We start from the raw sequence: 21,020 nt of genomic DNA on the forward strand, positions 1-21,020 counted from the left end.
GAGAGGGAGTTAAAGCTGAGTTTCTTCTTGGATGCCCCAACACTTGTAAACAGTTGTAGTAGTTATGTGAAAATCCTCCCAAGGTACCTAATTTATTACAAAACGTAGCATTTATGTTCTTTTCCTCCAAGTGAGAATCAAATACATCAAGCAGTTTTACGCAGCCTCCGATCTGCTCTCTGTCTTCTAAAACCCCAAAGCAGCTTATGTGATTTCCTGTCTCTGTATTATTTTGTACAGCAGTTTTCATAAATACCTGATTCTTCAGGGTCCTACTTTAAAAGAAGCAGCTTCCTCAGAAACCACAGCCTTTCATGCCTGCATTTTCCCATAATACACTTATGACGTTAAATAACTTTGTAAGGTTATATGTTTGTAATATGTCATATTTCTTCATAATCAGCTATTTTCTTAACTTTTTCCATAGGGTTATTAAAAATTTACATTAACATTAATTTTTAATGCCAGGGTTAAATCGGGTAGCCTAGCTCTCAGTAGTAAATTCAACCTTTGGTGATGAATACACCAGATTCAAAGGCGTTCTTGAATGAGTGCAGATCTGAATGTTGCTTTATTTCTTCAAGGATGTTACCGCTGCTTTTCATTCAATCCTAGAGGCACTAGGATTGTGCCTGTCTAAACCTGACCATAGATGAGCACATGGCAGAAAGGAAAGTTTAATTTCACCATAATTTCATCTTATTGCTGGCATCAGATGGAATTCAGCTTCCTCAAAGGTCTTTGCTCATGAATCAGCAGGGCTGACTAACAGAGCTTTAAACTAGACTTGATGGGAGAGGGGATAACATCAAGATTGGCCATGACAAGTTGTGGGATGACATGCCAGGGTTAGAGGGATGGGATGCCAGCAAGAGCCCTGAGCTGGTGGCTCCAAGACACAGTGGCTGTGCTGGAGCACACTTCAGGTCTTGCAGAGATGAACCAGGGCACTGTGAGGCAGTCAGAACCAAGATGGAAACACCAGTGAAATACTTCAGAGTGCCCAGCTGAGGTGCCTCTACACCACTGCACACAGCGTGGGCAGCAAACAGGAGGAGCTGGAAGCCACCGTGCTACTAAAAACTGTGACTTACTTGTCATTCCTCAGGTGGGACAAATGCCAGGACGGGGGTGCGGCTATTGATGCCTACAGGCTGTTCAGAAGGGACAGGTGAGGAAAGAGAGGGCGAGGGTTTGCCCTCTACATCAGGAGATGGACAGAGAGTGAAGAGCTGTCTCTAAAGAATAGCCATGAGCAGGTTCAGAGCTTATGGGGAAGAATCAGAGATGAAGTCAAGGAATGTTGTAGATAGTGTCTACTGCAGGTCCCCCAATCAAGGGGAGCCTATTGACAAAGCCTTCTTGGCCCACCTACAGGAGGCATCCCATTCACAGGCTCTTGTCCTGCTGAGGGGCTTCAACCACCCTGACATGCTGGGAAAGCAACACAGTGAGCTGCAGGTGACCCAGAAAACTCCTGGAGTGCAAGGAGGATAACTTCTCTGGCCGGGTAATAGACAGCCCTACCAGGAGGGAGGTGATACTGCACCTGATGGTCACCAGTGCAAGTGAGCAGAAGAGGGAAAAAGCTTTCTTAGCCCTGTATGTTGCTATATTGCTGTGATTTTTCTTATTGCTTATAGACAAGTGGGTGTTACAGGCTGTTCCCATCCAGCCTGTGGATTCAGTAGAGGCAAAAACCACAGAGTGGGACCAAAGCAAAGGAGGCATGCAGGTCATAGAGAAGGCAGCAAAGGGATAGTTTAGGATGACAAGCCAAATCTATTCCACAAATAGCTATCTTCTGAATAAAAAAGCTAATTAATTCAGTCCATAATGGCACTGGGGAAGATTGAACAGAGCCAAATTCACTGCATTTTGCAAAACCACGTTTTCTTGTTCTTTCAGGAACATGTTAGCTTTTAACACCTTATGCATTAAAAACAAACAAACAAACAAACAAACAAAACAAAAAAAAAAGAGGAAAAAAAATAAAAGGAGAAAGAAACAGGAAAAGGAAAAAGAAAAAAAACCACTTCAGAGCAGCAGCCCTCGCTTCCCAACAGATGCTGTTCCAGAACAACCCAGCAGAGGACACGCCACTCACACAAAATCACTGACCTCCTGGGGTGAAAATCCCCTTCGAAGAGCTGTGCCTTGGAGTAACAAAAACAACCGTTTTTGTGGCTGGTGATGCCAAGAGAAAGTATTTTGGTATTTCAAACACTTTGTGCAAATGCACAAGTGAAACCTCTCCAAGCACGGTAACAACTCTTTAGAGGAATCCAAGGTTTGTCATCAGTGATGCAGCAGCTGATGCAGCTATTTTAAAAGACATTGAAGATGAAGGTCAGGATGAATGTCAGGAATTACCGGTAAAAGTAGAAAAGCTACAACTATAAAGAAAAGAAAGAAAAGACAGCATCCTTTAAGAAGGGCAGAACCCTTAGAATTAAGTTAATGTTAAATAGGGCTCTTTTACAAGATATATGATAAGATACATAGACACCTTAGCAAAGGCTGCAGAATAAAATCCTAAATACAAAAGAACTCAGAAAAACTGGAAGCTTTCACGATAACTGCACCCTTCCTTCAAAGTTTTAAGGAACTTAACATACTTCCCTATCTGCTTCTAGAGTTCATTTCAACTACTGTATCAGGCTAGTTCTGGAGCAATGTGTACTGGAACACGCAGGAGAGGAAAAAGCAACAGGGTATTTTTGGCCCAATTCCAGAGGCACAGTTATGCACGGCAACAAAAAAGCTGCAGGCAGGAGGGAGATGGCCAGGAGCTGAAGGTAACCCTATACAACTTCCCCAAAGGCTATGTTCAGCAGCATCTCTTGGGCAAGCTGAGAGGTGCATCATGGGCTGAAATGGCCACAGCAGCCCTTTGCCACCAGTTTTACCTGTTTGCCCCATTTTATCCATTGCACAATTGCATACCATGGCTTGTGAGACACTCCTTCCCGCAGCTTCTGAGTGGAGGAAATCATCTTCCAGAGAGAGTGACATTTTGTCCTGCTACTCAAACCACAGACCCAAATACACCTCATGGGAGACCACTGAAAATCCCAAATCGCTGAACGTTCTTGGTCTTCATGGGAAAGCCATCTGCCAGCAGGGGTTGAGAAGGAGTTGCAGTATAGCCCATCCAGATGCCAGTGTACCAAGTAATCCATTCCCTGAGCCATGCCTGCTCTTCTCCCGTGTGAAACAGGATATCTAGAACTCAGAACTGGTAAAACCAAGATGGACATATTTCTTTCTTGGCAAGCTGAAGGAATTAAATATTCATACCATCAACATATATGAAGTTGACTTCCAGAATGTTTAAAAGGTTATATATGACTACTTTCTTAGGGAAAAAAAAAAGTATAGCAAAGGACAAACTCTTTCAAGCCATTTGTTACAGAGCAGGAACTCACACGAGTTACAGCCTTCATATTTTAGTTCATGGTAGTAAGTTTAAAAGTGGCTATGCTTGCCCTACAGTGGATGCATTTACATAATGTAATTGCAATCATGTTTCCACAGGCATTTTGTTACTGCAAGAGTTCTTTCTAGGTGTTTTATAGACATGGCCTTATATCTGCTTTGTGGTTCAAAGTAATGCATTTATCTTGTGATTCCAGTGGCTAAGAGAAAGCATCTGGTGAGCTAAGACAGCTGGACTCATAGTTAAGCACTTGAAACACCCTAACTCCACTACATTTAAGTACGTCTGAATTTTTCTATTCAAATTTCACTGTTCTAAACAAAATAACTTCACAATAATTATTTCCAGCTTATAGCAGCAAAGAAAGAGATGAGTCTAGTCCAAAAAGACTTAAAATTGAGTTTTCTATCCATTTCATTTTGCTATTCTGGAATTTAGGCTTTGTGCTGACAAAAGTGAGAGAAAAGCTTACTCAATTAGTATCTTCCACAGCAGCTCAGGAGGAATGTTATCTCTTCCTTATAAGCAAACCAGGGAGCGAAGCCAACTGGTTCAGAGGTAGGACTTGACATCAATGTAAAGAGCAATCACAGATTTACAGTGCATTTTGCAACACCTGCTTTGTTTCTTCAAGTTCTACCTTCTGAAGTGAATCAATTATGAGAAATATTTCATTTAACTTAAACAAGAGATTAAAGAAAAGTGAATTTCTGGTCCTGCAGGCTGTAAAGAAGTGTTTGAAAATGCAGCCTACAGCAGGATGAAGTCGCCCAGTTGCTGCAGGGTTATAACCCATGTCCCTTTCCTCCCCTGCCAGGAAAGCAGCTCCTTCATACTCCTGTAAGTCTCCTTTTTCTCAGAAATGTCCTGGTTCCCTTCCATGTCCGCTTGGTCCTCCCCCAAAACAAGCTGAGATCCCATCCTGCTGTCCCTGCGCACACTGTGTGCATTGCTGGCCGGGCAGGGGTGACAGGCTGGGGATGGTCCAGGGCGAGTGGCGTGCTGAGCACTGCCGAGGGAGCACGAGCTCACTGGCTAAAGAGCCTGCCAAAAAGGATGGGTAATGCTTGGGCTCTGCTCACCTTCTCCTCAGGGAGGGCATTAGTAATCTCCTTTTCCTCTGCACAGTCACTGTTTTTCCATAGAACTTGCAGTTACAGCATGTCTTTGAAACCTCTATATCAATCAAATTTGTAGGGGGTGGGTTTAGTTTCTTTTTCCTTTTTTTTTTTTAATTTTTCAAAAAAATTTTTTAAGGTTTTTCCAAGAGCTCATGGTGGAAGGGGGAAAGTAGAGGAGAAGTTGCCAGGTAGACAGATGTATGCCTTTTTCCTTTAAAAAGGAACATTCTTGCAGTGCTTGATTTTGGGGGCCTGAGCCATGATCTCCACATAGTCAGGATTGGGAATACTATTCACTATTGGCAGGCACAACGGGTAGAATGACACAAATCCCAAAGATACTATTAAAATGCCATAACATTCAGTAAGATGTGCATTTCATTTTTAACTCTTCTTTAGTTTTGATAGTGATAATGTGTTAGGGTTTTGTTGTTGTGGTGGTTTTTCAAAGTATTTTTTGCCTAATAAATTTTAGAACAACTTTTACCTGGTCTCTTTATCACTTATTTTCCTCCCCTCTATCACCTTCTTCTATAGTCTTCACTTTCCAAAAACACTACAATGCCAGTCAGACAGAAAAACCACATATTCTATTATTATTATCAAAGAAATTAGATTCTTCAAGAGCTCCCGATCAAGTGCAACTCATTGTGCTCTTCCCTAAATTCTTGCAATTTCAGAGAAAAAAGAATAAGCCAGAAACCAGAAAAGATGAAAAGTATTCTACTAACAGCCCAGAGTTATTCAGAGTACATATGAAATGCATTTTATGAGGGAAATGGAAAAATATTGCTGTTATGCAGCTGCTGGTGAATTCTGGGGTGCTTTTGTCACCCTCAGACAGCAGTGCCTGTGCCACCACTCCAGCTGCTATTGCTGCCTCCTGAACAGCGGTGCTCAGCAGGGTCTGTTTGCCACCATGCGTCACCTGAGAGCAAGCTGAGCTCTTCCTCAGAGCTCACTGGGGTGTCAGGCTTACAGGAGAGGGCCTTGGTCCTGCAGCCATAAATAAGTGCTGCACAGAAGGGAGCAAAGGGACTCTAGTTTGCAGATTAATGGAATCTCTGCAGAAGCCTGGGAAAAGAATCTTGAAGCTCTGCACATTCATGCTGGCCAGCCAGAGCAGGAAGGCTTGCAGGAGAAGGAGCAGGCCAGGTACCAGTGTGGCTGCAGAGCACAGCCCAAGAGGAGGCACAGTGCTGAGGCCTTGCTGAGCACCTCTCTTGCCCCTCTCCCTCATGAGTGGCTTTTAGACATGGTCTGCCACAACACTGAATTACTTTCATATCAATGACTGCATCATTATTTCCATCTGTTTATTGATGAACCATTATCTTAAACTGTTTCTGCTGTGAAACCTGGTACCTGTCAAAGTTTCCACTTGGACTAGATTTCTTTTTACAGCCATCTGGTTAAGTCATTCTAGTTTAAAATAAAGAAATAATTAAAAATGATTTTATGATGGCATTTGCTGTCATAATAGTAAACAAACTCCAACTTAAATCCCCCCAAAAATTCACCAACAGGTCAGTGCTTTTCAGAAAGATTCTTACTGTGAATCATCCTATGCATCTTCCATAAAAACACATTTCTAGCACTTAAAATGTCCTAAGAGTCTGTTTTAAAGGTGTTATAGGCATGGCAGGCAGTCTGCACTGCAAACTCCTGACTTCTAGTTCCAGTGAACCACAGCCCATTTATGTTACCACATGTTGAGAGTAGCTGCATCGGTCTCTGTGTAAAACTCAGATGCTCAAGAGCTAAGGCAGCAAACTGCTCGCTTTGAACATGGGTTTTTGGCTAAAATCAGAATATCAGGGTCTGACCCTAAGGCTGTATGCCTGGAATGTGTGAGCATGATACATCTATCACTTGCATCAACTTTACATCAGGGCAGGACGACCAATTTCAATTGAATACTTGTGATTTATATCACTGGTAATGAGCTGAATATTAGGCTCAGTTCTGTGGTATACAGTGAATTTGCATGCCCTGGGGAGGTGATACCAAAAAAATATGAATGACCAGGCAGAAAAAAATTTTTTTTGAGAGTTCTGTCCACATCTTTACCTATACCAATGTTTTTCTTACATGAACACATGCAAAACACCTTTTCTGACATATTTTTAGGTGTACTCAAAATGGGAAAAGAAAAGAAACCATGAGAAACTGAAAATTCAGTCCCAACTTAGGCAAACTTTGGCGTATTGCATGAAATTCCAGGATTTCCCTTTGCTGTAATACACAGATTCCAAACATAAAAATATATACAACACATACCAATTCCAGGGTTTCTGTTTGCTGTGACATGCAGTCTGTGCTGAGCAGTATCCCCCTCCACACTGTGAGTTCCATAATTATTGGTAACAGCACACCAAAGGCTGACTACATTTGATTTTAAGATCCAATATAAAATTTTATAAGCCATAACCTATACAATTACACATAGATGTATCTCTCTTATGCAGAAAGAATATTAAAACTGTATTTTTAATATATAAGACATAAGAGAATTTCTAAGTATTTGCATAGAAAGTAAAAAAAGCACAGAGATACCACTTAAGTTGACATAATACAGAGACATTTTGAAGAGAAATAAAAGGTTACATGGAAACAGAAGATAAATACACAGTAGCGATTCAAATATTTTAAGGCTTTTAACGTTTTCACTAATAATGAAAATAGCAAGTTGAACTATTCCTGTGTAATATTAAAGTGAGTAGCTAAAGATACTCCTTAAAATACCTTTGTTATTAAAGATACTTAATTTACTGCCCAGGATTCTGGTGACAGCATGAAGAGGGGACAGACTCACGTTTCATAACTGACTGTTAATTCAGTAAAGGATTATTTCTGTGGATTTTAATGTATGTTAAAGGGGCAAACAAATAAGAGAGGCATTTGCATAGTGTCAGATATGCACAAAATCTCCAATACTGCTTTAGCTAATGTCTAGGAAAACCCAGTAAGGTTTTCTGAAATAGGAACTGCTGAATATTTATTAGTTGTTAAACAACATAAATTAGTACTCTTTGCAATCCATTTCTAAACTATTATTTTCCTGCCTGCTAACAGTAACCCCTTGGGATTTTCTTTTAAACAGAACAAACTTTCAAGTCAGAAAGATTGGTAGAAGCCTAAAGCAAGTTTAGAGCAAGGTCTCTCTTGATTCATAGTACAAGTACACAGTTGGTATAATATTTAAGAATGACAGTGCTGTCTTTCAGTACTGCTGCCCACAATACTTGGAAATATATCCTTTCAGAATGTGAAGGCATATCCTCTGCGAAGTATCCAGATAAATCAGTTCACCCTTGGCTGTAACTAAATGCTGTCTAGTGACTTGTGATCGACAGGGCTTTACCCTCTGACAGCCAGATTCATTGTTGGGACAGCAACCAATCGTCGGGTTTGACGACATGAGCCTAATCAAAGTTGGAGTATAAAAAGCCCCCTTGGAATATATAAGGTACACCAGTGTGGCAAGCTGTCTCTCAGATTGCATTTGCTTTCACGGATCTGTTTAGGACTGAAAGGGAAAGGGGGAGGGGGAAAAAAAAGAAGGCAAAAGTGCTGCACTGAATGTGAGATCATGCAAAAGCTAGTGCTCTATGCTTATATTTACCTGTTCATGCTGATTTCAGTTGATCTGGTGGCTCTAGATGACAGTAGTCAGCCCACAGAGAACGCTGAAAAGGACGGACTGTGCAATGCTTGTACGTGGAGACAGAATACAAAATCTTCCAGAATAGAAGCCATAAAAATTCAAATCCTCAGCAAACTGCGTCTGGAACAAGCTCCTAACATTAGCAGGGATGTTATTAAACAACTTTTACCCAAGGCTCCTCCACTGCAGGAACTGATTGATCAGTATGATGTCCAGAGAGATGACAGTAGCGATGGCTCTTTGGAAGATGATGACTATCATGCCACCACCGAAACGATTATCACAATGCCTACAGAGTGTAAGTAACCCTGCTTCTTTCGCCTCCCACTGCCCCTCCGAGAGAGTTGTCTCTCTGCTGTAGAGCCACACAACTCCTCCTCAGGCTCTCCCAACAGGCTGCTGACTGAAGTCTGCTGGAGGGAGGGAGGAGAGCATTATTACTAAAGAATTTGAGCCAGGTTCAGATGACCGTGTGGCAATCCTTTGTTTTACTGTTTGGTTTTCGGCTCCTTATAATGTGTGTGCCCTGTAGCACTTAGGATTTGCCCACTGCCTTAGAAAGCAAAGGGAGATCTGCAGTTTAGTCAACTTCATTATCTGCAGCACTCAGGGCATTTCCTCTCACAAATATAAAGTACAAGTGCAGATAACGAGAGAACTATATTTTTGTGAGGGAGGTTTCACTGGCCAGTATTTTTAGAAGCAATAGAAATCAACAGAAATGCAGCTTAGAGCACTATATCTACCTAACTGCAACATGCTATAGCAAGTGCAAGTAGAGAGTTAAATTCTTGCTTCTTTGCTGATCCCATAAACTAGCACCACCCACCTCGGAGTTAAAACTATATATTTAAAGCAAATATGTGTGTAACAGACTTAAATGTAAAAATGTCCGTGCTATAGCAATCAGCTCACGTAGTCATGCCAAGGAAGAATGAAGGCATTTACTGAATGAGCAGATTCTGAGTTATCTTCCGAGTGCTAAACATCTGCTATGGCTCCTATCAAGTATCTTTTGCACAGCTAATACTGTAGTATCTTATGTTCTTCATCAGCTAAGGTATTTGACTATGGCAGCTGTTTTTTTAAATAACACTTATGAATATGATGTCAAAAAGGAAAAAGATGACAGGACATATAAGACATGTTAGCAGTTAGAGATATCATTATGATATGCAGACTAGAATAATATCAGCTGCTCTCACCAGCTAAAAATGAACCCACAGATGAAAAAGTAAATTCTTCAGTGAAATTTTTCAACTTAGTAATTATTGAGATGGGCACTTAATAGCATTATTTTACTGCAGCCTTATCACAAAGCTGAGGTCTGCCTGCACTTTTATTCCAGCCTATTATGTATAAGGCTTTATAACTATTTTTAATCAAACTGCTTCATAGTTACAGTGACTGAAGAAAAGTTGTTGTGTTTCATTGCTGAGTTCATTTCCTACATCTTATAAAAAGCCCTTGAGCTATTTTAAATGCACTAAAGAGACAGGTATCTTAAGTGACGAGATTTATGAATGTTAAAGCCCTGCACCATTTAGGATTAGTACTACCCATTTTATCCTGGCATGGAAAGATATTGCCATGACTAGGTATGACAGCTGCATCATAGGCTACAGGAAGAAGGAGCGCAGCACTGCACGTGACTTTCCTCTAATATAATTCAAATGAAAACAAAATGATCCTTATATTAATCCTCTCAATTATTTTCTTCCACTGAGAAAAGAAATTTAAATGTTCATGCAGTTTGCCCAGGGCTGTATGGTCTGCAGCACGCTGAGGCTTTGGAGTAAATTAGAAATAGCTGGATCACCACACACGTGTCGAGTCAGCTTATGCAGAATTGCTATTCTGCATGCTTTATGAAGGTCCTCAGGAGGTGACCAGCAGAAATGAATTGGTAGTAGGTGATAGAATAATAATTTTGTTGACATCTATTAATGTTGCTGTAGAGTGTAAACCATAGAAAATCAATTAAGTTAAATCCACTTTATTACTGGTACTCTTTATAACATACTGTAGTATTTCCTATGCAGTCTGAAAAAAAATAGTCAGGTTTATATATGCTTTTTTTCTTGTTCTCTGTTCAGTAATCTGTTCTTTCCATTCATTTATAGCTGATTTACTTGTACAAATGGAGGGAAAACCAAAATGTTGCTTCTTTAAGTTTAGCTCTAAAATACAATATAACAAAGTAGTAAAGGCCCAATTGTGGATATACTTGAGGCAAGTCCAAAAACCTACAACGGTGTTTGTGCAGATCCTGAGACTTATTAAACCCATGAAAGATGGTACAAGATATACTGGAATTCGATCTTTGAAACTTGACATGAACCCAGGCACCGGTATTTGGCAGAGTATTGATGTGAAGACAGTGTTGCAAAATTGGCTCAAACAGCCTGAATCCAATTTAGGCATCGAAATAAAAGCTTTTGATGAGAACGGACGGAATCTTGCTGTAACTTTTCCAGGACCGGGGGAAGATGGATTGGTAAGTCTATTTAGAAAAATCCCATTTCACTGAAAAGCATTTAAGCTCTGTTTTAAGGTTAAAATGGATGCATTGTTTAGGGAATGGAAGATAAAAGTTCTGTATGTCCAATTCTTTCATTCTTTACTCTCTGATCATGCCAAAAATCAGTAGCATTCCTCTGCCTGTTTCCCTATTTAAAAAATTGAGAGAAATTGTAGTATTTCAGAGAGACATTTCGAGGCATTAACTAGAAAAGGTTTTGGCAATTACTGATGGATGATACTATCAAAGTAACATTGTTTTCAATTCTGAGTGCAAACACTGCTCAATAAGGAGCTATTTCACATAAAGCTAAAAGAACAGTCTTTAGATTGTTTGATTGGTAGGAAAGATGCCTCCAATATTGCTGAGAAGGCAAGGGAGTTCCTACATACTCTCTATGCACATATTTTCTATTAAACAACAAGAATTGTCTCTTTACGAAGGTGAGAACAGATCTTCTCCATAATGTTAAGTTCTTTATATTCCAATACTTAATAGAGTGCATCATTCTAGAAACGTCTGAATAAAGAAATTCTGCTTGATACAATAATTGAGTCATAATGATAAGAAAGAGCATAAAGTAACTATCTGGTTTGTTTTTATAAGAATAGATGAACAAATTAAACCTGAAGTGTACCCACAAGTACACCTGAAGTAAACCTGAGGTGAAACTACAGTATTTCCCTTGCTATTTGTTTCTGCAAATCACTAATCATCTACAACCTATAAAAATTTCTGAACTTATCACAATGAAGTGATCCCTCCTTTTGAATACAGTATGAAGAATATTATTCTACTTTTATGTAGTAGATGAATCTGTTGATCACAGAAATATAGAAATATTTAGGTTGGAAAAGACCTTTAAGTTCATTGTGTCCAACCATATTTATGCAACATTTAACTTCACAGCAGCATAATATAATTAAAAAGAGCTTAAAAGAAAACTCTGTGATACCTTAATTGTACATCCAATATCAATACGGATCTCCTGTATTTGAAACAGGCCAGCTGGATATCATGATCAGGTATGTCTTCACCACCTCCATCCACTCAGATGATTATACATATGGATAACCCATGGCTATCACCATCTATAAATTAACATTTCAGTGGCAGAGCAGGGTTAGAGGCACAGCTGATAACGGAAGAGGAAATCTCTCCTCTCTTGCCTCCAGCTCCTCTCCAGCAGCTCCCGGTACAGGGGTGCTCCTCTCACCAAACTCCTCCCCATATAACTTACCTTTGGGAAGAGCACTTCCAGCAGCTCCACAGCTCGCAGCCAAGAAGGCGGGTATCGGGGCAGAGGGAAACCTGTGTAACAAAGTTAGCTGGGCTGTTACTCATTCCGGAGGAACGGTCTTTGTGGAATGGCCCCATCAATGCCAAACCAGCACAAGGGGCAGAAATCAGTGTGTGAAAGGGAGCAGCTTCGGGAACTTTTTCAAACTCATGATCATGATGGTTGCAATTCCCTTCTAGTCTCAGTTGGTGACTGTGGAAACACAACCTTGGTAGGAGGCATGTGGCTGGAAATCTGCCAAAAGTACATTCCTGGCCACAGGACTCTTCCAGGAGTCAAAATATTTAGCTGCCCCTCCAATTTCATTCAGTCACAGAGTCATTCAAGCATGGCAGCAATAGAGGAGCAACTTTTGTCCTCCTTGGTCTGGACAAAAAACCTTCCTTGATATCCAGAAAGCCTGAACTCAATATGCTTTTAATGGAGGAAATTTCAGAAGGACTCACAAAAGCTATTATTATGGAGTTTAAAACAAACAAACAAAACTCACACCAAAAGTAAAAATCCAGCATCCTCCAAATTTCTGAAATGTTCTTATAGCAGTTAAATGATTCTAGCACTGAGATAGTGGGGATTTCAGGGACAAATACTCAGGGTCTTAAAGCTCTGTATAGAGAAATAGCAGGGAAATACAGAGATAACTATAACAGAATTGTAGGAGGTAAAATTCTGTTTTTAAACTTCATTTCAGAATATTAATTTGATACATCTACATCTGAAATATTATTTGCATATTTTTAGTGAACTTGGGCTTACCCCAGAAATGATTCCAGTTCCTTCTCCTCTTCTCACAGAACCCATTTTTAGAGGTCAGAGTTACAGACACCCCAAAACGGTCCCGCAGAGATTTTGGTCTCGACTGCGACGAGCACTCGACAGAATCCCGATGTTGTCGCTACCCACTGACGGTGGATTTCGAAGCTTTCGGATGGGATTGGATTATCGCTCCTAAAAGATACAAAGCGAATTATTGCTCCGGAGAATGTGAATTTGTGTTTTTACAAAAATACCCGCACACCCACCTCGTGCACCAAGCAAACCCCAGAGGCTCGGCAGGCCCTTGCTGCACACCCACCAAGATGTCCCCCATAAATATGCTGTATTTCAATGGGAAGGAACAAATCATCTATGGCAAGATACCAGCCATGGTTGTAGATCGCTGCGGGTGCTCATGAGATCCCCGTCAGATCCACTGCTTCACAAATCATGGAAGCTACCACAAAAAGAAAAAAAAGAGAAAAAAAAAAGAAAAAAAAAGAAAAAGTTATACCCCCTCACCAGTCTTTCAAACTGTGAAGTTACGTACACAAGGCATTGCCGACCTCCTGTGTGCTACCGTACAGATTTAGTGCAGCACCAGCTACAGAACGTGAACTAAAGGACAATGTAATTACCTGATGGCTGCTTGTGAGCCAGCAAAAGAGAAAAGCTACAGTCAAATCACCGGATTTAATCCATGAAGTTCTTACATTACGAGGGAATCAATATTCAGTCATTCGGATGCAAATTTATATGCAGGTTTCAGTACATGTTGGTAATCAAAAGCAAACTCCTTCTCACCTGAGGACAGAAGGAGCAGGCTTTTAGGTTCCTTTCTTCACAGCTTCACTTAATATCATAGTTACAGGAACATATATACTGGTAACATATACGCCACTACACAATACCACCAGAATCATCCTTAAACACTTGAATATATAGTGCAGACTTGTGAAATGTATCAGATGAAATTCCACATAAATGGACAAATCCTGAAATTAGGGATGGCATAGTGTATTTAGCGTGTTTCCATTCCTTTTTCTCATTAGTATCTTAGTAATCAATGGCAATGGTGCTACGTAAGCAGGCTGAGTAAATAGAAAGATAGTTATGTAAGTGAAAGAATTTAGGCTTAATAATGAATTTGCCCTATCCTCAGGTACACTATTCAACATTCGCAAGAAATCGATATTTTTTAAATGAAAAGGAATAGTTTTCTAGACATAGAAAAACAGAAGGCAGCAGAGAAGTCCAACATTCAAATTGCAATCCTACATTTTAACCTGCCTTTGCAACATTACCATTTGCACTATGGTAAACCAATGCAAATAGTTGGTTGCTACAGATATTGTTTAAAAACCACTTTGATATAACTGACTTGTGTAATATGTATGCATCAATATTTTGTAAATAAATGTTTATTTTTTAATCACTGTTGGTATATGTTCATCACAAGAAAAGAATAACTCTAACCTGTACTTTAGTTTAATAAACAAACCCCAATATTCTCTTCATAATATAATTTTATGGATTTTAACACAAATAATATGTAGGAACAATGCAACAAAGTAAACCATATGTTGAGAATTATTCTACATTTTATATGTTTTTTACATTGGTATGAGCCATCTAGGACAAATGATGGCTGTTGACATGTTTATAAGGTTCTTTGGTTTACTCTTTTTATGGTCATTTTGATCCACAACTGAATTTCCATATTTTGAATGTTATGTTCATAAATAATGATGATACCACAAAAGATTGCTATTAAATGCATTTTATTATATTTAAAAGTTTGCAGCAAAGTATTTTCTGTATTTGAGTAAACATAATACACGGATTTCCACACAAATTCTGTACATTTTCCTTACAGTAAAAAGTTGTTAATTGAAATTAAAAAGATCTATTTACTATAAAGTCCATTTTATTTCACATGTGAAATAGAACTGATAAACCAGGTGTTTGTTAAGACAACACAATCACTGTTAAAACACCTTCATGTTAGTATGATGCACGTTTTTGTTATATTCTGGAATTCAGTTTTGAACTTTCCTTTGTGTAAAACCACCCTAAAATTGCAAAACTGCTTGATTTTCTTTCCCTTCCCCTTTTATATATTTTCTGCCTTGGTGGTAAATATTTTGTATTGAGTTTTTTTACTTTTTAAAAATTTGTATGTAAGGACATTAAAACTTAAAAGTTTGAGCAATGAGGTTTGAAACTTAAAAGCAAACAGATTTTCTGCAATTTCTTTTGAATGATAAGGAGCTCTGCTAAAGCTGTGTCCAAGCATCAAGCAGATGTTCAGCTTCTCCTGATGCAGTTCACCAGAGCAGATCCCTGGGGCCCTTAAATACACTTTCAATTTAGTTTCCCACAAAACACCATCAGACTAAATAAAAATCTAAAAACTTTTGGAATACAGACTCTTGGTGAAGCCACAAGAATTAAAAGTACAACAAAATTCCCCTCCTAACCAAAGTTACAGAATTAAGGGAGAAATCCTCTGTTTGTTGAAGTCAGAGGCAAAACTTTCACTGGCTTTAAGGGAGACCAACGTTTTGCCCTTTGACTTTTAATTCATGACATTCAGGCACCAAGTAGTACCATCCTGCTCATGTGAACTATCAATAGCATCTCCTTGCGTGAGGCTTTTAAACCATTCAGAGACTTCAAATTAACTTCCATATACCCTGTAGCTAAACATTCACTGCTTTAATTGGGCCAGTTCATATAGCAACAGCTGCAGAGATGCAGCAGCGTGGATTCTGCAGTTGACAGGGAACAAAATATATTCCCAGTCTGCACCAAAGTGCAGTTACAACACCTGCAGGATTATTTTTATTCATGATGCGTAAAGTAAAGCTAATGCAAATTCATTTACCCCCATACAAGTGACATCATTGGCTGCCTGGTAATAACCGTACCCTGCACAAAGGCAGCGTACAAGTGATGGGATTTTTTGTTCCTGGAATCAATGGAAACAAAATTAAACCAAGAAAATAAGTAATATGAATTCCAAAGAACATCTACTCCAACCAGCATTCCATCTTGACACTCAGACAAATTTTATTCCACGTAAATTTTATGCAGTATGCGTCTTTTATATTTTGCCAAACTTGAAACTATCATAGAGCAGTTCTGGTTCCCATGATTTAATATTGGCCTTACAGATAAGGGGCTACTCACAGAGCATGCTCTGGGCTTTGATCTTGCTGATTTCAGCTGCTGAATAGTTCATAATTAATGTGTTTATTGACAATCAATTTAAGATGTCAATGATTCCTTCTGTTCTTACCGCTACATCCTCATATTTCCAAGGCTCAGGTCTGAGAGACTTCAGCAGCATCTGTGAATACTTTGTATGGCTCTCAAACCTCACTGTTAAGCTGTGTATCCAGAATAATGAAAATAGCCCGTGAGGGATGATGTGTGAGAAACAAACAGCATCATTTCCTTGTCTGGCATCCTACGAATCCCAACAGGAATGAACCAGGTAGAACCCAGCTTTCCAAGGCAGTGTTCAAGTGCCCCAAGATGCACATGCACACCCACAACAGGGCAGTCCCTCAACTCTATATTGCTTCAGCTCTTCCCCTTGGCTCTACTGCCCAGCTCTTCCGCTCCCAAAATGAGCCAGTTGTTTTCCAGTGCAGTTCTACCCCTATTTCTTACCCAGCTCCAGTTACACTGTAACTCAAGTAGCATTTCCCCTCCCATTTTTCACAGCATCTCCCATCCCATCCCATCCCATCCCATCCCACTCCAGCGAATGTCCATCCCCAGCACACCCCACACTCTTGCCCCACAGCCCCTTTTGCAGGTGGAACAGCCCCCCTGCAGTACTGCCCTCCTTTCCCTTCACCAGATCCAGTGCATCCTGCATCTGCTGGAAGCTGCAGTTAGGGGAGAAACCTTCCAATATGCTCAACAGAGCCCGTGGGGAATTAACAGCTGAACACAGAAGTCATCACCACTAAGCACAGATGCACTGCAATTTTCCACAGATGTACTGTTTTGTTAAATATGAGCAGATTTCAAAGGAAGAACTAAAGGCCAAATCCATTCACAGCTTTAGGTAGCTTTTCCTCAATTCTGTGGAGTCTAGGTTTGGGGTTTGTGGTTGTTCATTGGGGGTTTGGGGTTTTTTGAAGGTTTTTTTTGGGTGGTTTCTTTTTTAATCAGAAGGATTATTGAATTGACTCATTCTTGGATGCGAATGACCTATTTTGGCTAAACGACTCAAAAAATAAATCTGCTTGAGATTAGGTTTGGACAGCTCAGTCCAGGCAGACAGATTTTGTTAAAGCTACAGTAAAACAAAGCAGGTTATTATAATCTGAAGCACTGGATGGACAAACTTAACAACCATATTATCCCACCTCAACTTATAAACTTAGTACATTTCAACAAAAAAATAATGTTAGGAAACAGTTCATAATGGAATGCACTAGCCAGAAGCTTTGCAAGCAACACAGTACCTATGTAACTCAGCAAAATTGTCAGTAAGAACCTTAGTGGTGTGTTTTAACTGACTCAAGTTAGCTATGTGCTTCCACTTTAGCTTCCTCCCAACAATGTTAACTGCAGCAAGTAGATACCTATACATCGATTTAACACCAGCAAAGAAACTACTAATGCAACTGCATCTGCTTTTCTGTCAAGTCTTCCCCTGCAAGAAGTAAGACTGTAACTCTGGCTTGCAATGCAAGTGTAACATGTTTGAAGCCATAAAAATAAGATGTAAACAAACTCTGGAAACACTAAAGCTCCGATTCTCCTATTTAGTTTATAAAAGCCCTAACAAAATTCAAAGGAAAAAGTTAGGGCTACAGGCCAACTTCTGAATTTGAATAGGCAAAAAGTACAGTTCTGTTCACTCTTGGCTGCTTCTAAATAATCTCAAAATAAGTGATAGTGCTAACATCTGTTGTAGCAATCTTGCAAAACAAAAAGAAATGGAGAAGTGTAAACGTACAGTTCATTCAACAGTGAACTACTCCAATTAATTACTAGGTGTATTGATAAATTAAGCAGAATTATTCTCTTTGGTGGCTAAACGGGGTGAATTGGAGGGATGAAGAACTATTACAGTGAGTATGAAATGAAAAAACAAAACCTGTCTGTTTTTATTGCTCCAGAATATAGAGGAGAACAAGTTGTGAAGCCCTCTGTAGATGAGGTGTCAAGATCAGCAACAAGCTTTACAGAATTTTGGGTGTAAGTGTGGCTGATTTTCACCAGCCTTAGCCACTAAGGCCTTCTGAGGCTACAGGAAAGACTATTCCTTTTCTTTAGAAGTGGACATAACTCTCACACTACACATGCTTTCAAAACAGTACTTTCAGAAAATATAAAATACCATAGTGTCCACAAGTCAACTTGTGATCTTGAACTTGTGTTCTTAATGTAGACACTCTCTGTGCTCTAAATCTAATTACGAATCAAAAGCAATCAGTGGTCCTAAAAGCTATCGCAATTTCTCCCTATAGAAATGCCTTTTACCTACAAGTCAATAACCGAGTAAAATTTCAAACCCGTAGATTTTCCATTATATTTATCATACTCCCTCTGTACAAGTAAAGCAGATCCCTCTTCAAGAGCTGAAAATATTCAGCTTGAATGAATCCTACCTGTGGAAAGGCAGGGGAACAAGCCCTGGCTCAGTAGTGTCTTTCCTGTTACTCCTGATGAGGCCTACAAGGTCTTGGGTGAGATCTGGTTAGGATCTCCAGTTAGGAAAGAATAAAACATGCTTGGTTTTGGCATTATGCTCCATGTTTCAGCAGTAAAATTACCAGGAGTGCTTAAAGGTTATGATGGTATGGGAAGAATACCTAGGAAAGCATTATGAAGGCATTACTTGGTAGACACCTTCCACTAAATTTTAAAAAAGGCAGTTTGGGAGACAGCTGCAACACAAACAGGACAATATCCTGAAATCATGTAAGGTGTAACATTAATTGTAAAGCAGTCGTGTGCTAACAATGGTCTGCTTCTATGCATTTCAAGGAGCTGAGTACAGTATAAAAAGTGAAATTTAAAGCAGTTAAATAATTTGAGGGATGTAACCAAGGCAGCAAGAAAGATTTTCTCTTCCCAAATCCAGGATGATACTGAAGGCATTTGCTAAACTTTTACTTCTTCTACCTTAAGAATGCTTGAACTGGAAATGTCTGCTCTTTGCCAAAATTAAAAGATGCTTTACAGCAAATCTAACTTAAGTGTAATCTGTTGCATCATAATTTGAATATGTAGCAATCCAAAATATAATTACTCATAACTTGGCTAGTAGCTTGCAGTTAAGGTTCATGATTCATGCACTCTTTCTGCAGAAATCCTTATTAGTTTTTTACCTAGGAGAGAAGCAATTATCTTCCCAACAAGCAGTGGTATTAGAGAGTTAGAGCACTATTTCAGGGCACTTTGTGGCACCCAATTAGGCACTCTTAAGCATCATACACAAAAGCACGGAGAGCAAAGATTTTCTTTGCGCTTTACCCTCTGTGCATTTGAAGAGGAGGTTTATTATGATTTCAGTCAACAGCAATCTTCTTTCCTACTGACGTTTTCATCATCATGTTTTCCCGTTGTTATTCCTCAAGTCCGGCAATGCTGACATACGAAGCAGCAAGCTGAACACCTGGCTGTCACGCATTATGGCATCAGGTTGCAGCTTCGCCTCTCGCACAGCGCCAGGTGGTCGGAGGAGTGGGAGGCACGTCAAACACATGCCTTCGGGCTGAGCTCAGCTGCCTACTGTATGCTGCTGTCATGTGGGAAAGCTCAGCCTAGGTGCTAGTCCAGGGGAAAATGCCCGTTGCTTTGCTGCTCTAGGTGACACCTACCACAATCTGCTGCTGGCTGGCCAGAGCTTTCTGCTCATTTGTGTTGCTCACCCACTGCAGGGTGGGACAACAAATCTCACAGGATTCCAGTCATGATCCCTGTGTACTCCGAGGTACCAAAGAACATGGGTTATTCCAACTAACAGCAGCATAACTTCATCATAATTGAGTCTTTTCCTTCTAGAGAAGAGTGTTCTAAGAACACCCTAAAACTGGGCTTTTCCCCAATGCAGAAGTGTTCCTCTCATCATATCACAGCATGCAGCCACAGCATCAGAATTTTATACTCTGACCTGCAGTCAGATCTCACAGATCTGAGTCCTCACACCACCATGTATCAACAGTCACCAACCAACTTGATAAATCAAATGAATAATATTTATTTAACCTGTTTTTTGCTACCATGGCACATCCCATTTACAGTTAAACCATTTACCTAAGGAAATAGAAAAGGCAGCTACCCTAAATATTCTCTTCTGAGGTCATTGTGTTGTCTCTGAAATAGTCTCAGCATACTTGACTTACCTTTTTTTTTTTTTTTTGCTTTTATGTATAGCTTGTGACTTATTTATCAATAAATTTTTTTGTACTGATGTATTTTCAGTTCTCCAATACCTTAGTAAAGCTGGGAATACTACTAAAGCATCTTCACAGAACTCTCCTTTGGTTTCTAAGAGCATCTTACTCTTCTTGTTCCCAAACAACTGTCTCAACTTTTCTTTTCAACAAACACAGACCTAAACACAAGCTCTAGAGCCCGAAGCTGACTATCAGCCTAGGGATTAATTTACTGATTTATATTTTAAAATTGCAGTCTTAGGAACATTTTAAAAAATTAGAAAAGGTATTTTTCAATAAAAGCACTTTTTCATCTTAACCATAATTTTTAGCAAGGTATCGCTCTGGAGACGGATCCTACATCAAGTGCTGCTTTTTACCACAACCTTCTTTTCACCACAGTGACACCCCTAATGCTTTACTTTTACCAGTGTACTTGTGTGAAGACTACTGGCCTTTACAAAATGCTTCAGAAATCTGTAGCTGTCCTTGATTGCCCACTTCTTTACATCACCCACGGCACTTGTACAAGACCTCATCTGAACAGAGTTGTGGTAATTGCTACTACCACGTGAACACATACAACAATCCTCATGGATAAAACAAATCATGTCTATGGAAGGCACAGTGCAATCTTCAGCACCCATTGTTTGGGTTACATACAGCTAAACTTCAGGTCTTTCATTGAAAAACAACTGAAAATTGGTTCCACAAATTTCTCTTGCTATGATTAAGAAGGAGCTTAGTTACAACAAAATGCAATTACTCAGTTTTGGCCACGCAGCCTTCACGAGGCTTTTCCAGATC

General features: G+C 39.7%; 2 protein-coding genes across 3 annotated transcripts in view; one reads left to right on the plus strand and one right to left on the minus strand.

Moving 5' to 3' along the window:
• Positions 1-8,271, minus strand: part of CUNH2orf88 (chromosome unknown C2orf88 homolog) — a 39,457-nt gene extending 31,186 nt beyond the window's left edge. For both annotated transcript variants that reach the window (XM_017728887.1, XM_017728881.1), the window contains exon 1: positions 8,186-8,271. The gene's annotated coding sequence lies outside the window, so the exon portion shown is untranslated. The remainder of the gene's footprint in view (positions 1-8,185) is intronic.
• MSTN (myostatin) lies at positions 8,038-14,724 on the plus strand. The gene is made up of 3 exons (XM_008630155.2): positions 8,038-8,525; positions 10,351-10,724; positions 12,843-14,724. The coding sequence occupies exons 1-3, from the start codon at positions 8,153-8,155 to the stop codon at positions 13,221-13,223; spliced, it is 1,128 nt and encodes a 375-aa protein (XP_008628377.1). The 5' UTR covers positions 8,038-8,152; the 3' UTR covers positions 13,224-14,724.
• The last annotated feature ends 6,296 nt before the right edge of the window (positions 14,725-21,020 follow it).

This window comes from Corvus brachyrhynchos, unplaced genomic scaffold (genome assembly GCF_000691975.1).
Source record: "Corvus brachyrhynchos isolate BGI_N302 unplaced genomic scaffold, ASM69197v1 scaffold370, whole genome shotgun sequence".
Taxonomy (NCBI): Eukaryota; Metazoa; Chordata; class Aves; order Passeriformes; family Corvidae; genus Corvus; species Corvus brachyrhynchos.

Excerpts from the sequence above, each read along its gene's own strand:
- MSTN (XM_008630155.2), top strand. The coding sequence starts at position 8,153 with ATGCAAAAGCTAGTGCTCTATGCTTATATTTACCTGTTCATGCTGATT. Across the intron at positions 8,526-10,350 it reads TATCACAATGCCTACAGAGT|CTGATTTACTTGTACAAATG; the intron begins GTAAGTAACCCT and ends ATTCATTTATAG. Across the intron at positions 10,725-12,842 it reads GACCGGGGGAAGATGGATTG|AACCCATTTTTAGAGGTCAG; the intron begins GTAAGTCTATTT and ends CTCTTCTCACAG.